This window comes from Bombus bifarius, unplaced genomic scaffold, assembly GCF_011952205.1.
Source record: "Bombus bifarius isolate JDL3187 unplaced genomic scaffold, Bbif_JDL3187 scf7180000007975, whole genome shotgun sequence".
In the NCBI taxonomy this organism is placed as follows: Eukaryota; Metazoa; Arthropoda; class Insecta; order Hymenoptera; family Apidae; genus Bombus; species Bombus bifarius.
The window spans coordinates 867,162-883,350 of NW_022884361.1; the positions used below are offsets into that span (position 1 = coordinate 867,162).

Genomic DNA, 16,189 nt, shown 5'->3' on the forward strand with positions numbered 1-16,189 from the left:
TTTGAAAAGATATTCCATAATAATGACTTGTTAATTAACGAGGTATTCTGGTCTAGAAATTTGAAAAAATCGAAAATATTTTTTTCATATTTCCAAAGTTTAAACATTCAAGAATATGCCCTTAAAAGGATTTCTCAAAATTTCAATTATTTTGAGTTACAGCCATTTTTGTGACGCAGCATCTGCTTCGATCCGACTGGAACAAATTTTTTTTTTTATTTATTTATTTATTTACATTTTACAATTTGTCCAGTAGGACAATTGGTAAAATATTATAGCTTAGTGGTATAATAATATAACATGTGGATGGCTACCCCCAGTGGGATACCATCTTCGAATGACCGGAACAAATTTTTTTTTTATTTATTTATTTAAATTTCACAATTTGTCCAGTAGGACATTTGGTAAAATGTTATAGCGGTATACTAATATAACATGTGGATGGCTATCCTCAGCGGGGTACCATCATCGTGTTTGTTAGGTTATGTCCTTTGTCAGATCTGTTGGGTGTCACCGGAACAAATGAACGGTAGACGTCCGAGTAAACTTGTCTCAAAACTTTAAACGCGTTTATCTCGAAACTACTTTTTTCGAGTTGGCGTGCACGATATCTCAAGTTCTAATGAACCGATTTATTTTAAATTTGGTCTGAATATTCTTTATATACTCCTCTATCGTCCGGACCACGCTCAGCTCAAAATCTTTAATATTACTATATTTTAAACGTTCGGAATTGTCAAAAAAACGTGCGAAATAAGAAATTTTTTTCAAACGGCCGTCATTTTGTGAAAAAATGTTGTATTGACTTTTCCAAGATTCAGACGATAACGGCATCCATACTAATTAAGAATCTGTTCGCTTTTTTTTGTTTCAAATGACCAGAAGGGTTGATATCATGCACGCCACGACACCCTATTTTTTTGACAGCACCCACTTTTCCAGCTCATAACTTTTTAAATATTGAGTTTTTTTTCAGTGAATTTTTTACGTAATCTCGAAATATCAATAAACAAATGCTGAAAAGAAGGATAGCAAAAATATTTTTTGTTTCGTTTGTACAGAGCTTCAAAAATCGCCCGAAATTCATGCCTCTGGACCAGAATACCCCCTTAAGACCTATTTGACAATCGTTAAAGACCTCAACGAATTTTCAGCGATGTAATTAACGAGTCAATAGCGATCCTATTATACACTGCCTTAGTGAATCGGTTAGTACGAGCGTCTTTGCGAGCATTATCTGTATAGTAATTTATCATTTTAAATATATTCGACGGTTTCAACAGCGAGCAATTTCGTCCATTAAACCTCACCGACCAACCACCCTCTACACATAAACCTCTACAGTTGGTGAACAATTTCTCTTTTGTTAATCATGGAGATCCAACGGAGACAGGGCTTTGAAAGTATATCCACAGATGTCCATCGTGGAAATCTAGGAAAGTGAGGGAGGCGAGCACGACGGTTTCAGGGCGATAATTTATTTGGCCTAGCTAGGATTTACGAAGTCCGATATTGGATAATGAATCAGGTCTCCCTTGATGGAATTAACTCACCTATAGCCCTGGGTGTTGCTTTCTCTCTTCTAACCTTTATTAGTTACCACGAGATGAACGTGCGACAAGCCCTTCGCCTCGTTTTACGATCGACCTATGTATGTCCTGATGAGATCTGCGGCTTTATGTAACTTTACCTCTTTATACACCTCTGGAACGACGTACACATTCGTTCATAAAGTATCAGGACGCCTACCGGTCTTGTTTGTTACGTGATAATTGATATAGATTATCAATGATACGATTAATCGGTGAATACTTTCTATTTACGTCAAGTAACGACTGAAAATAGTTAGAAAATGTTTATAACTGTTACTTGTAGGGGTACAAGAAAATAATGAATTAACAGCTATATGGCGAGTGTAATATTGAAAATCACAGGGGTAGCTATGTATATGGCAAGATTTTGATCAATTATTATTCAATTCTTCAATTCTTCAATTCTTCAATTCTTCAATTCTTCAATTATTCAATTCTTTCAATTCTTCAATCAATTATTTCAATTCTTACAAGTATCGTTGCTCCAATTTTATAGTGAAGTTATAATCTTATTCTCTGCTACGACGTGTTTTCATGACTTGGAAGATATGTGCGTACACATTAACGCCTGTAATACTTCAGCAGAAATTCTATTTTTCATCAATTTCTTGTGTCAATGAAGTTCTTCTTCGAAAAATTTAGAAATATTATTTTTGGATTTCTGTTACTTGAAAAAATATGAAGTGGACACATTGTGTGATAAAAATCGATACAAATGGGTGGGACAAAATTCGACGTCTGGTCTACCGCACTGACCAGGATGGTAGACCCCTGTTTGACCTTGTGTTTCTGCGGATTGTGACCAAAAATTAAGAGAAAATGTTGCTCCTCTACGTGAGGTCACAAAAGTTGTGGCCTAAAGGCACAATTGAGGTCGTAAATTTTTTGAAAAAATATTACCTGTATAATGGGTTTACGCGTTTATGAATTTATCTTTGTTGCTGTACACAAACATAACTGTAATCAGTTCTCCTTAATCTTATACCTAATCGACTTTCATAAACATATTCATTTATTTTGTCTTTCTTCGATTTTCCAAAATTTTCCAAGACTTTCAACTATTTTTGCTCTTTCATTTTTACTGTATTTTCAACGAAGTTTTTAGCTTTTTTAGATGTTGTAGAAGTTTTTAGATGAATTCTTATCTTTCATCATCTTCGTTCTCAGTGCAAAATCAATCCGAAATCACTTTTAAATAAATCACAAATAAATATTTTCGTCGAAGAACTCGTAAAAGTCACTGTGTACGACAATGCACTTCGGAGGAGTAGATTTTGGTAGAATTACTTTTGTAGTTGACTAAACATGAAAGATGTTGATGACAGTAGAGTTATGAAAAGTCCTTGCCGTAGTAAAGTTTTGGATGGTTTTATTTGGCTTATTATCTATCCGTACCTTTTCCGTTTCTCGTATTCTCTGTTTGTATTACAACATTCCTGATTTTTCGAAAACAATAATGTCGTAATAGTCCCAATACCTCGTAAGCAGTAACTGAAAACAAGAGGGGAGAATTCTCAGCTGTACCTTTGACTCAATCCTTCTCCTTTATACATTTATGTCGGTACTCAATTTCTCCACATTCAACACATGTTTGGTACAATTTCTTTTATGATGTATTCCTCTTTCCTATAAATAATTCTTTTCCATAAATCTTCTTTATGTAGCAATAAATACTCAGAAATTTATTGTACAAGTAAATTTATGAGAAGATTCAATTTATATTAAATATTATATATAAAATATATTTAATTAATAAAAAAAGAAGTTCAAATTTACTTAAAAGAGAAATAATCCTTGTGTAGAAATACCGATGATATTTATAAGAAATGCTTGGATCGTTTTTTCAGTGAATTCTCTAAATTATAACATTTGCCTGTCCTAACTTGGTTGAAAATTTGTATCAGAAAAATTTATTCGCAATCTAATATAATTTGAAAAGGAAATGAAAATATAAAAGATACTGTAAAAGGTACAGAACATAGAATATCGAGAAATGGAATATAAAAGATTAGGATTATTAATCTTATCTCATTCGAGGCATTAACTTCAGTTTCCCACAGTACACCAAGTGCACATGAATTAGTTTCTCGAATTAATTCCCACAGTCGTGGGTACCAGCGTCGATAATCGATCGACAAAAGTTGATCGAAAAGTCGTAACCGAATCGGCAGAGAGGAACTTGAAAAGATTGGTCACAGTTCGTATCAAAGATCAGCTCGAAACTAATATGGCGTTGTTATTTATTGGCACCCTCCACGCATTAGGATTCGATATGCTTGCCGTTTATGAGGGAAATATTATGCTACGAGATATCGAACTGCCGATTAGAATCGCAGATCTTCCCCGTGAAATTGATTGGAAGAATCGGGTCCTATCATTATTTGTCGCTTTCTACCAATTCGATACAGATTCCGTAATTTTCATAGCGATGGTACGATCGAGAACGCTTTGAATTTTGGAAACAGCTTGATCCATTTTCAGATATCGGAGAAACATGTGTTTTACATCATGCGCAATGTCTGATACAAAATATTTGAATTCTTCGTGAATTTTTCGCAGATTTCCTGCCAGTAAAATATACTAATTAAATGTTCAGTACTAATTATTTTACCTGCAATTCATCGATAATAAAATAATTGAAAGGTTTTCCCATTCGTTGTAGATTTTGTAAACGTAAAATCGAACAATAAGAATCGGCGAAACTTTCTACGAAATTAATTGGAGAAATTGCTAAAGTCCTTTTAATTGTCATTATTCATCAGTTTCTCCGAATTCGATTCTTATACGAATTATTCAGAATATTTGAACATACTAAAATGTTTTTTTCTTATTTATTTATTTGAATTTTACAATTTGTCCAGTAGGACATTTGGTAAAATCTTATAATAATATAACATGTGGATGGCTACCCCCAGTGAGATACCATCTTCGAGTTTGATTGATTTATTTCTTTATTGAGGTGAGTGTATACTAAAATGTGTTCAATAAATGCAATCCTTTTCTCAGCATCGATTATATAGAAACGTTTCTAAAGAATCCTCCGTTTTTGTAAAATATTTCACATTTTTACGAATTTTTCCACTAAACCATAGTGACTATGTTTCTCCCTCTCTATAATTGTTTGTTACAATATTTACTCGAAACGACAGTCGCAAAAAATAGACCATTTTCACAAGAAGCGAATTTTTCGCAAGGAGAAAGTTTAACCCGAGCAAAACATACCGTAAAAACGAGCGAGTATTTTTCTAAGCTTGCGAAAACGGTGTGGACGGGTCAAATAAGTTGCTTTGTTCTTCAAAATTCTCGCGACCAGCAGCAGTGCTACCTATTTTTTCTAGGTCAAGATACTGTTAGGCAAAAAACGGTACAAAAACCAGGGCAAAAACTGAACCTTACAGAGTTGAAGCTTCCGTGACTGAGCTACGTGGAAAAAAATTCACGGCGGAAAGGGTTAACTTCTTCGAATGAACGCTAACTGGATACTTCATGGTCCTCGTAAAAGCGCCCTATTTTTTCTTCGTTCGTTGCAGAAAAAGCCGACGGTGCAGCTAAATCGTTCGGTTTGTACCATTTATGGCTATAACCAGCTATAAATGGATCCTGTTGCCTAACAGACTTCTATATGGGTATTGGATCTTCATCCAGACCACTCTGCCAATTTTTATGCTTTTTTTTTTGGTACATAGCATGAATTTTATATTTTTATATATAGATTTTATTTTATAAAATTGAGAAAATGTTTACAGCAAAACATTCAAATTCGAACTTCTCAGAAGTTAAAGTGACAAATGTCAATTTGTATTTATTTAGGTGGCAAAGTATTTCATAAATTTTGCTGCTAAATCTTACAAATAGATTTAGGAAAAGCTACGCCAGTAGTCATAGTTCGATCACAGTAGGTAACGTTCCCCTTTTTGTTCAAAACTCCACAGGACGTCCTGTAGGACGTTATGCTTCCACGCTTTCACGATTAACCGGAAACTTCTTCCAGGAGTTTTGACTTTTCAATTAGCCACAGATTCGCCTTCACCCAAATATTGTGCCTAATGTCCCTTCGTCACGGCACCTCCCCGTAAATTTTTGAAAACTCTCCGCCCAAATCGAACGAGTTTCAACGTCTAGACGCTTGTCCATAGCATCCATGACGCTTGTTCGTAGCAGTGAAAGCGTAGGAGATGCTGCGAATTTCATGGAATCTACAAATGTCATGAATATTCAGCTGAAGGTTAGGTTAAGGTTAGGTTGCGGTTAGATTTATTCAGGTCAGTCATTGTTCGCTACGTATTATCTTATTCCATATTCGTTATTTCATCTTATATTTATAAACTTTTGTTAATGTTTAAATGAGCCCAGAAATAAAAATTTCAATAAAGCAATACTTAGTTTCCTTCGCGTGTTAACAAAAGCATCTCTGATCTTGTTCTCAGGAAAATTCGATTTCTCATGGACAGATTTTGCCAACACGCTCTGCTTGTTAAACAGATCCTAAGTACAACATTTCATCCAAATTTTTTTTTTTATTTGGTAGACTATTTACAATCAATTCTCGTTGAGAATTTTAAGTAACTTCATTTGGCGTGGTACAATAGCTTGGTTTATAATAATTTACATTATGTTGATTCTAGTTGAATCTAATGCTTCAATCTAAAGGGTATTTTCTTTTTAGTCTGCGGATCTGGTCCGTCGTGTTAAGTAGTTGGGTTGTTGTGGCTGATGACTCTTGTGTTATATCTACTTCTGAACTTATATATTTCTTCTTTGACTGTGGGTATCTTGAGGTCGCGGTGGATTGTTTCGTTGGTGACATACCAAGGAGCATCTATTAGGGGTCTTAGTGTTTTTGATTGAAATCGTTGAAGGATTTCTATGTTGGAGTTACTCGCTGGTCCCCATAGTTGAATCCCATAGGTCCAGACAGGTTTTAGTGTGACTTTATATAGCATTATTTTGCTCTGAGTGCTTTGCTGCCAATGAGCCAGTAAAATTTTTTAAGTTTAATCTTAAGTTGCTTCGTTTTGTCTATGATGTGTCGTTTCCATGTCAATCTTCTGTCCAGAGTCATGCCCAGGTATCTGACTGAATCTTTGTTAGGAATTTGTATATTATTAATGGTCACCTGAGGGCAAAGTTGTTTTCGCAGCGTGAAGGTTACCTGTGTGGATTTATTTTCGTTAATTTTGAAGCTCCATTTGTGGAACCACTTTTCCATAGAGTCAAAACCTCGCTGGAAAGTGTGGGATGCCATTATTGGGTCTGAGTGGGATGCTAGGAGTGCTGTGTCGTCGGCAAATGTCGCTGTTGTTATCTCTGCTAAGGTTGGTAAATTGGCAGTGTAGATGGAAAACAGTACATCATCCAAACTTTGTTCGATGTCTTTTGGTATGTTCGACTGTGTCTAGGTCGCGTAAAATTCGAAATTCGATTTGCAAGGGATACGTTTAGGTGAGGGGCTCCCGTGTTTCGGCTATAGTTCGTGCGGACATGTAACTTCGTAGATCGGATCCACGGGTGGTCTATGGAGACGTGACCAGAAGCTGTCAACATTTCTTTACGCCGACAAGACAAACTCGATCACGGTTTAAAATCGCTTCAGAAATCTCGCCTTTTTCTTTTCTTCCGACGGAATAGAAAAGATCTGGTCTGTGAAACCGTTTTCTGCGGTCGAAACAAGACCCATCCAACCCACTTACAAACCTGGATAAGAAAAAAATGTACAGTTTTTCTTCAACATTTACGTTGGATGATCTTTTAAATCTGTAGGAAACTATAATTTGAAAAAATTTATTCTCTGAAAGTATGACAGTTCTTTAATAAGATTTAAAAAATTGAAAAAATTGACAAGATATAGGCTTGGAAAATGAGAAAAAAGATGAAAATAATTAGAAAATGGGAAAAAGTAGGAAAATTTGTAATTCACTTACTACCAATTAAATTGCAACGAGGTGTTACGATCAATGTTTTTAATATCCTTTATATATATATATAAAAAATACTTTTGTATAAATTATATTAAATATCCAGAAGCTAAATAAACGTACATTCTCATAGATAACGTGTTATTATCGCTATCTGAAGCTCGGAGCAATCGTATGCTTATTATCTTGACGCAGGAAGACTATTCGCAATCTGCCCCTCCGACAATACCGCAAATAGATTGTTAAGAAACAGTCGTTTAAATGTCACCTAATGGCTCATCAGATAAGATAATACAATTTCGCCATTGACCGTGATTCCTTGAAGAGATGGCCACCATCTAAGTTAGGGAGTGACCTATTGAATCGAGGGTTCCCGACGTAATTTCGAAGGGATGAGCTTGTACATTGGGGGATGATCCTTGTATCGAAGGTATAAATTGGATATTAATATTTGATGAACTCTCTTTCCCTCCCTCTTCCTCGCTTGGATCCTGAGAGAGGAAGAAAATGATCGATCCTACGATAGGGGTTGATTTCTACTCACCAATCTTCCTTTTTTTTTTTAGATATCGTTTTCCTGAAAATTATGGGATTGAATGATATATAGACTGCGAATATTTATTTATACATTTATGGGGAATTTAAATTGAATTTTATTCGAACAAAATAATATTTGATATAAATTATTTGATTTTCGTTTTTATTCGACATTTTGCGTAATAAATGATGAATTGTAATTGATGTGATTGATGATGCCGATGTAAGATATAGAATATGAATTAATATTAGGTGACATAAATCTTTTTTTTTGCATTGATACAGAACGTACATAGTGACACAAAACTCTATGAAATATTCAATGCGACGTACTTCTTATATTGTATTATTTTAATGAATTTGCCTCATATTATATGTATCGTATGATATCATAATTTATAAAATGATTCTCAGGCAAAAAACAAAAAAAAATATTTGGAAAGTAAAGAAATTATCGTTCTTGGGAAGTTAAGGAAAAAGGAGAAGTTAGATGAGAAAATTTAACGCGCTAATAGTTATATCTCTAATTACTTGATCGTTGAAAATGGTTAAACGCTTTAGGACCATAGGTATTTTGGAGCGGATAGATAATATAACGCTTAAATATTTTATATTTTCTGAACGAACCTTCATATTTCGGCTCGACCGCTGGCTTTTTTCTCGAATTTTTTCAATGATTTTTTTACGGGCTACCAACAAAACGGCTCGTTTTATATTTATGACGCTAGATCAACGTGGCGATTTTTTCTATCCTCCATCCTCCACGGTATATAGAATTTTATGATTTTACGAGTACAGGTATCTCGTCTCCTCGTTGCAGCTGGCAATATAGTATTTGATCTTGCATCCTTGCAATCACTAACTCGGAACATTGCCTGTTAATAAGATTTTTAAAAGAATTTTTATTATACTTCCTACAAACATTCCCATAACCGTTCTAATCCTAATAAATTTCATAATTGCACAGTTAATTTAATTTAATCCACTGAGCTACAATACTAAACTGAGAAACATTTTTTTTATTACCATTGAATCGGACATTAATTAATTGGACATTTTTAAAATCGACAAAATTATAGTCTTTTGTAAGACACTTACTAATTATATATTTTTGAAAAGCAGTAAAAATATAGAACGAAGTTTACAGAGTAAGATATACGAAGCTGAAAAATGTAGAGGAACGTCGCTAAAACATTATTTTTTAAAATGTACCTTCTAATCATTTTTTTTTTTTAAATAAACTACTATAGGATCTATAAAATCTATATAGCATGTGTACATAATTAATGTAATTTTTGTATTATATCCGTTTTTTTTAAATAACAAAAGTAATAAGTTACGCCAACAATTCGTCCTTAAGGACACGATACCTTGGTTTAATTTGTAATATAGTTTATTTAAATTTATTTAGTAAGCGTATTACTACATGATTTCATGTAAGCGATGATACAAGCAGGAAAGCAATGAAATGATCCTAAGGAGTGAAAAAGAAAAAGAGAACTTTCCATACGAATCTTTAATTTCAAAGGAATTAATCTTAAATACTTATCTTTGCGTTTATTTTATTAGGCAATATATCATAGAATATGATAATCATGTACAAGAGCTTTCATTATTTTATAATGAAAAAACTTCAATTTTTCGGAAATTTGACAAAATCTAATTTGTTTAGTCATTAGAATCTGTTTCTTATGAATATTAACCATTACATTAATCAAGGAACACCTAAGTAATTAATCTATACTACAATTCATTGATACAATATATAGGGTGGTTGGTAACCGGTGGTACAAGCGGAAAGGAGGTGATTCTACGCGAAAAAGGAAGTCGAAAATATAGAATATGTTGAGAATTGTGGATCTTTAAAGCCGAAATAATGTTATAGGAACACTAAATTTATACTGAGGATTAATATTAAAATAGTAATATATTCATTTCATGGACGATTTCTTATATATTTCTCGATACATATTTGCACGCTTCCCAGCACTTCTACAACCGACTGTTAACCGACTGTACAGTTTACATTTCTTTGTTTTCGAGACGCTGCGCACACACATACTTCCACAGACTGATATTTACATACAAGTATCTTTACTATGCATTTAACCCAGTCCAGCACAGAAAATTATACATACAATTATACATCTCAACAGAATAAAATCTTTTTCCTTTTTTGTAATTTTTCCGTCATAACTCTAGATCGCGTGTCCCGAAAAGCGTTACAAAAAAATTGTCTGAATTTAATTGGGAAATTTTACCACATCCCCCATATTCCCCAGACATTGCCTCATCACCTGTTCAGAGCATTACAACACTTTTTAGTAGGTAAAAATTTGGAAATATTGACATTCTCAAAAATAGCTTAGAAAATTATTTTAAAGAAAAACAAGAGAACTTTTATCGAGACGGAATAATGGCCCTACCAGAAAAATGGGAAGAAGTTGTACAACGAGAGGGGGATTACATTTTTTCATAAAACTGAAAGGTATATAAACAATCTTAACATATATAACCGCTCGAAAAACAGCACGAACTTATAGGATGACCTATTCTATTATAGAATATGGTAATCATGTACAAGAGCTTTCATTAGAAAATAATGAAAGAAAGTTAAATGGAGTAATAGTATAGTTTATCCATAGATATTATCTATAGAACATTCTCAAATATAGAATTCTGTAAAATAGGAGATTAGAATTAATATGTGCAGAACAAAATTTTACAGAACAAAAATATAATGGAAGTTTTTCTTGGTCATACAATTCTTTGGCACATAGAGATTGCAGTTGAACAAGTTGATAAGAAAATAAAAATAAATAAATAAATAAATAAGTAGAATGACTACTTCGTCTGATTGATAAATGTAATGTTACAGAAATTAATGTTGTTATATAAATTTATCGATGTTCTATAGGTTATATTCTCAGATATTTTTCAGTTATCATTTAACCTATTATTACCTTATGTAAGTCAGTTTAGTAACAATTTTTGGGAACATACGAATTTAATATCATTAGAAATTAGAAATATACAGGGTACTGGCTCGCAGCGGAAACCGTCGGCGCATCAAACATAAAAAGAAAATTAAAAGGGAACACCCAACAGATCTCACAAAGGACATAACCCAACAAACATTCACCACACTAAAGAAATAAATTAATCAAATTCAAAGATGGTATCCCACTGGGGATAGCCATCCACATGTTACGTAGGAAAGTATTATAAATTAGCAGAAAAGACAGTGTGATAAACACAATGTTGTAACACTCTCACAAAATTGAATATAATATGACAAGATTAACATACCTTAACGACGTTTATAAACAATCAGCCACGTCTTTCGTTAACGTCACACCATCCCGCATATTAATTATACACACAATTAATTACAAAACTGCAATTTGTTAGCGAGTAAGACTATAAGTATACTAGACTCCTAAATGTAGTGGAATGCTGACTGCATAAATGCAATGTTTCTACTTACTTATCCCGCAACGTCCTTAAGGGTATTTCTGTAGTAAAAATGGGCATGACCAAATCGAACGAATAGTTTAAATAATTTTTTAAATTAACTTTAATTCTAAAAATCTCGGTAATAGTATATGCTATACTTCTAATCAACACTTATACACTTATCTACGTATGTACAAGGATTATTTTACAGACATTCACACGATGTACCGTGCTCACCAGGTACCATTTCGTCGTCAATCGGTGTTTATATACATTGTGCTACCGTTAATCTCAGTCAATTAATTCCCTAAACGGAATTTAATTTGTTTTATTGTTTCTGTTGTTCTTGGCTCACATTGTATATGGTTGAAATAATGGCGGCTTGGGAGGTAGTTGAATACTAGTAGATAAACCGATACCTGTGGGTAGTTTGATCTGCTGTTGGGTGCTATCGTTGGTATTGGGTGGCGAGCTTTTCTCGAGTATTTGTTGTTGGTTGTTGTTATGATGAGGATGGTGATGCTGAACCCCGCCGCAATCGCAGTCACTGGAGGCGTCCGAGTGAACTGGACTCAAGGACTCGGGTAACAACGTCGGCCTGTAAGTGGTCGACGCGCTAGTGGGTGGGTTGCTCACCTGAAAGGCGTTATTTCCCACTGTAGAAACGCCCAAGTTCGATAGATGCAGGGGTTGTAGAGAAGGGTGAGGCTGCAGGAGATGCGGATACGCAGCCGCGTTGCGAGGATGTGGTCGGTGAAGCGAGGATGTGCCCGTAGGTGCTGCAGTGTACGGCGTATATCTTGTGGCGTAATAAGCTGCCGCTGCTGGGTAGCTATGGCCCAGATGAGTAGGTGGTAGACTCGGAGCTGCGTGGTACGGAGGTGGCAAACTTGCCGTTGCTGCCGCCAAGAGGGTTGCCGCTAACGTTGGATCCGTGTACATCGCGTACGGCCACGCCATGGCCATTCTTTGCCGCTTGTCCTTCATACGACGGTTTTGGAACCACACCTATTTTCACACCATTAGAAATCATCTGAACATTAGATGTATATGTGTTGATGACTATATATGATATGAGGCTAAAATTAGAATTATGAAATATAAATCGAATAATAAGATTAAAGTTAGACTTATGTGTTGCAAGTTTTCAGAGGTTGGAAGGTAGAAGGGAAAACTTTAGGCGAGAAAGTTTTAGAGTATTTTTGAGATACCTGCTGTATCAAATTTCGATGCTTGATTTTACAAATTAGATAATTAAGATTAGAATTTGGATATTGAATTTTTACGCAGATGAAAGGTAGAAGGAGGATATATGTGATGTAAAGATGTTCGTGTTTGTGCGCAACGTTGTTTTATTATAATGTTTTCGAGATTTGGTAAAAATCGCATCCATTTCAATGTTATATCCTACGAATTGTAAAGCTTAAATTTAGATGCTGAATGATTAAAGGGCGGAAAAGTAGAGGCGGAAGATGTTTCCTAGGTTTAATATATTGAAGATTTCAAAGTTAAGATGCAGGATCGGAGATACACGAAGGCTGACCGGTGCCTAACGTTTCTACCATTTAACACCTCGATCATTTCCATCGGTACACGGTTTTATAGCTATTGTGCGGTCCAGGCAGCGCGAGATGAGAAATTAAGGGATCCATTAAAGTCAAAGGTAACACGAGAAAACCGCTAATTAAAGTGTTTAACACCTCGAACCGGATCGACCGGTCGTGGTGGAAAGAAATTAAGAAGTCACGGAAAAAGGATCAAGGGAGATTCAGAAGCAAACCAAAGACCAAGAAGCTTTTGTTTGCTCTCCGTGATTGACTGTTTGCTTGGCCGTCGGAGTGGAATAAAAAAGAAAAGAAGGAGGAGGAAAAAGAATCGGCAGGAGACTCTGGCGAGTCTCCCTCTCTTCTTTTCGAGCTATAATCGCCAATCAAACATGGCAGTCTATGTAAAAACGGTCCGACGTTCTTATTCGTACTGTTCCAGTAAAAACTCTTAATTACTATTTAATGTACTTCTATATTTATGTAATTATTATTCAATTATTAGAAAATACTTTTCATTTTGGCCTCCGATTCATAAATAATATAATAATCTTTCCATCCACTTTATTGATATTTTATTTAATAAGTAATAGAGGTTTTAACTCCTCGAAGGAAAAGGATATTCAAGGTTTTTTCCTGAATATGTACTATCGTCACTGTCGATTACCGACATCAATTAAACACAGCGAGGTGTTAATAGAACGCTTTTCTACGCATAGATCGGAAGGTGAGCTCATTGTTTACTGAAATTTATTGCAATATGTTTGCTTATCTTCGATAAACATTCTGTCGTAATGGCATTTAGAGACGATGGTACGATTTGTATAATTGATCGTTTGATAATCACTGTTTTTAATACCTTGATTGTCGATTCCGGTAAATGTAATTCTGCCGCCAATTCGCATCTTCTAGGTCTGCTAACGTAATTCTCTCTGTGAAATTCTTTCTCTAGCCTTGATAGTTGTTCCCGAGTAAACGCTGTCCTATATCTTCTAATATTCGGGTCCATCGATGATAAAGGTTGTTGTTGAGATACCGTTGCATCTGAAGATCGATAATAAATTCGGAAACGTTTTAAACATTCTCGAATACTTGTCGATAGTTTCGCAAGATTGCGTCGCATTTAGAGAAGTACGGAAATTCGGAGAAAATCCGCAGCAGCGGATGATCGTTTTTAGAGACGTATAAAGAGGAAGAGAATGAATGAGAGAAAGACAAAAACTATGTTGAACGATAGCTAAGACGGAAAGAAAACGATAACTAGCCTTCATTTGAACTGCTTCTTGATGCGATCTCCGGAATGTTCCTTTTCTCTTTTTGTACTCTATTTTAGAGAAGTTAATATGCAGTAATTGCTAGTATGTAATAGCTCGTAATTATTGATACCGATCCGCCACAATGCTAATAATTGCTATAAGAATTTTTAATATGCAACACTACATTTTAGTGTTTTCTTTTTTTTTACGCAAGGCTACTTTCAGCATCAAAATCTTTTTCATTTAACCTATTGCTGCTCTACAAATATTTAATGCAGTTTATTGTATTTTTATTATTATATATCATATGTATATACTATATATTTTAAATATATATTATATATATTATATGTATTATCTGTATTTCTATAATAGGATTATCCTACAATTCGAAAAGATAAATATCTACATATTCCTATATACGTATATTCAGTAACAGTACTTGTAATTGTATACGTAAATGAGGTGATTAAGTAATTTGTGCTTTTGAAGTACAAACAAGGGATAATGAGTACCATGATTTTCTTTAGAAAATCCGAAATTCTTAACAATACATTAATCTTTTAGAATGATCTTTCCCTAAAAAATAACTGTAAACGAATTTCTATGATAAACCAGGATCGGTCATTTAGACCGCTTCTATATCATAGAATTTATATTTTCAAAACCGAACCACGCCAAATGGATATCCAACAATGATCAACTACATCAACTTTGCGCACAGTTAGTTCTCTAAACACAGGATTATCCGTTCATTATTACGTCCCGTCGGCGAATACCAACTTACGCATTTCCTATCGATGTAAACATACAGTTTAATATTAATTATAATCTAACAATTTTAATAACGTTCAAATCTATTCCAAATAATCGACGAATAGCCTACAGTCTGAGGACTGATACTTTTGTTAATCTTAAAACTGACAGCTGACATTTTTTAGTAAAACCAATGGAACGCTTAACAGCGAAACGCTGAACGGCGGAATTTTCAAAATTCAAATCGTTCACACAGACTATTTACTAAAAAATGCCTGGCTGACATCTTATCTCATATTTACCTTTTTCAGGAGTCTTGGGTGTATTCGGCGACGGGCTACGTGGAGGGCTTATCTGATACTGTGGAGGCACAAGATCCACCACAATAGTCTCATCCTCTCTTTGATCCCGTTGTTGATCGTCAAAGTTCCTTTGAAATCCTTGCATTTTGATTTTATTCATAAAACGTTACATTCACTTATTCATTTTACACAACACACTGTTATATCTTAAAATTTATTTTGTTACAAACTTGATTTCCACTAACATTCATCGACGAAGATTCATTCCACGTTTCACACAAATAAGGTTTCGCTGTTTACTACGGACTAAAACTAGTCCGCCCAACGGAACTCCAACGTGCGTTGTAAGAGTTTGCCAGAGAGTACTGAACTAGCAGTTTATATGCCTTGCCTTACCCGGAGAAACCATAGTTCCTCTGCGTGGGCGATTGGTAGGTTCTCAGTGGCGTTCCATTGGCCAATGGTGCCGCTGGTCCTGCCCATTCTCTCCCGTTCAAACCTGCTTTTCTTCTCCCTCTCTTCTCGCTAAAAAAGGCATTTTTCCCACCAGATGAGGCAACACCATTATCTTATGCATGCAAGCTTGTGGAAATTATCTCTCGTTATTTCCCTAAACAAATTCGGTCGAATAGAACATTTGTGAATTTCCGCACGCTATTGTGTCTTAATTGACTATGAAATAATATACGGACTTATAGTAAATCAATTAAGTTTGAATGAAACAAAGAAGCTTCGATTGGTTGTAAAATTTTAATGAAAGTTTCATCATCACTGATCGTTGTTATTAGAAGGATAAATTCAACAACTTTGACTTTCCGTTGGAATTCGATT

At 34.6% G+C, this 16,189-nt stretch overlaps 1 protein-coding gene across 1 annotated transcript; it reads right to left on the reverse strand.

Moving 5' to 3' along the window:
- Positions 1–11,851: 11,851 nt before the first annotated feature.
- On the reverse strand, positions 11,852–15,518 carry LOC117217201 (segmentation protein even-skipped). Its single transcript, XM_033464609.1, has 3 exons — positions 15,359–15,518; positions 13,904–14,088; positions 11,852–12,508 (listed from the first exon to the last, which is right to left on the reverse strand). The coding sequence occupies exons 1-3, from the start codon at positions 15,516–15,518 to the stop codon at positions 11,852–11,854; spliced, it is 1,002 nt and encodes a 333-aa protein (XP_033320500.1).
- Between the last annotated feature and the right edge of the window lie 671 nt (positions 15,519–16,189).

Excerpts from the sequence above, each read along its gene's own strand:
- LOC117217201 (XM_033464609.1), bottom strand. The coding sequence starts at position 15,518 with ATGAATAAAATCAAAATGCAAGGATTTCAAAGGAACTTTGACGATCAA. Across the intron at positions 14,089-15,358 it reads ACCCAAGACTCCTGAAAAAG|ATGCAACGGTATCTCAACAA; the intron begins GTAAATATGAGA and ends ATCGATCTTCAG. Across the intron at positions 12,509-13,903 it reads TACCGGAATCGACAATCAAG|GTGTGGTTCCAAAACCGTCG; the intron begins GTATTAAAAACA and ends GTGTGAAAATAG.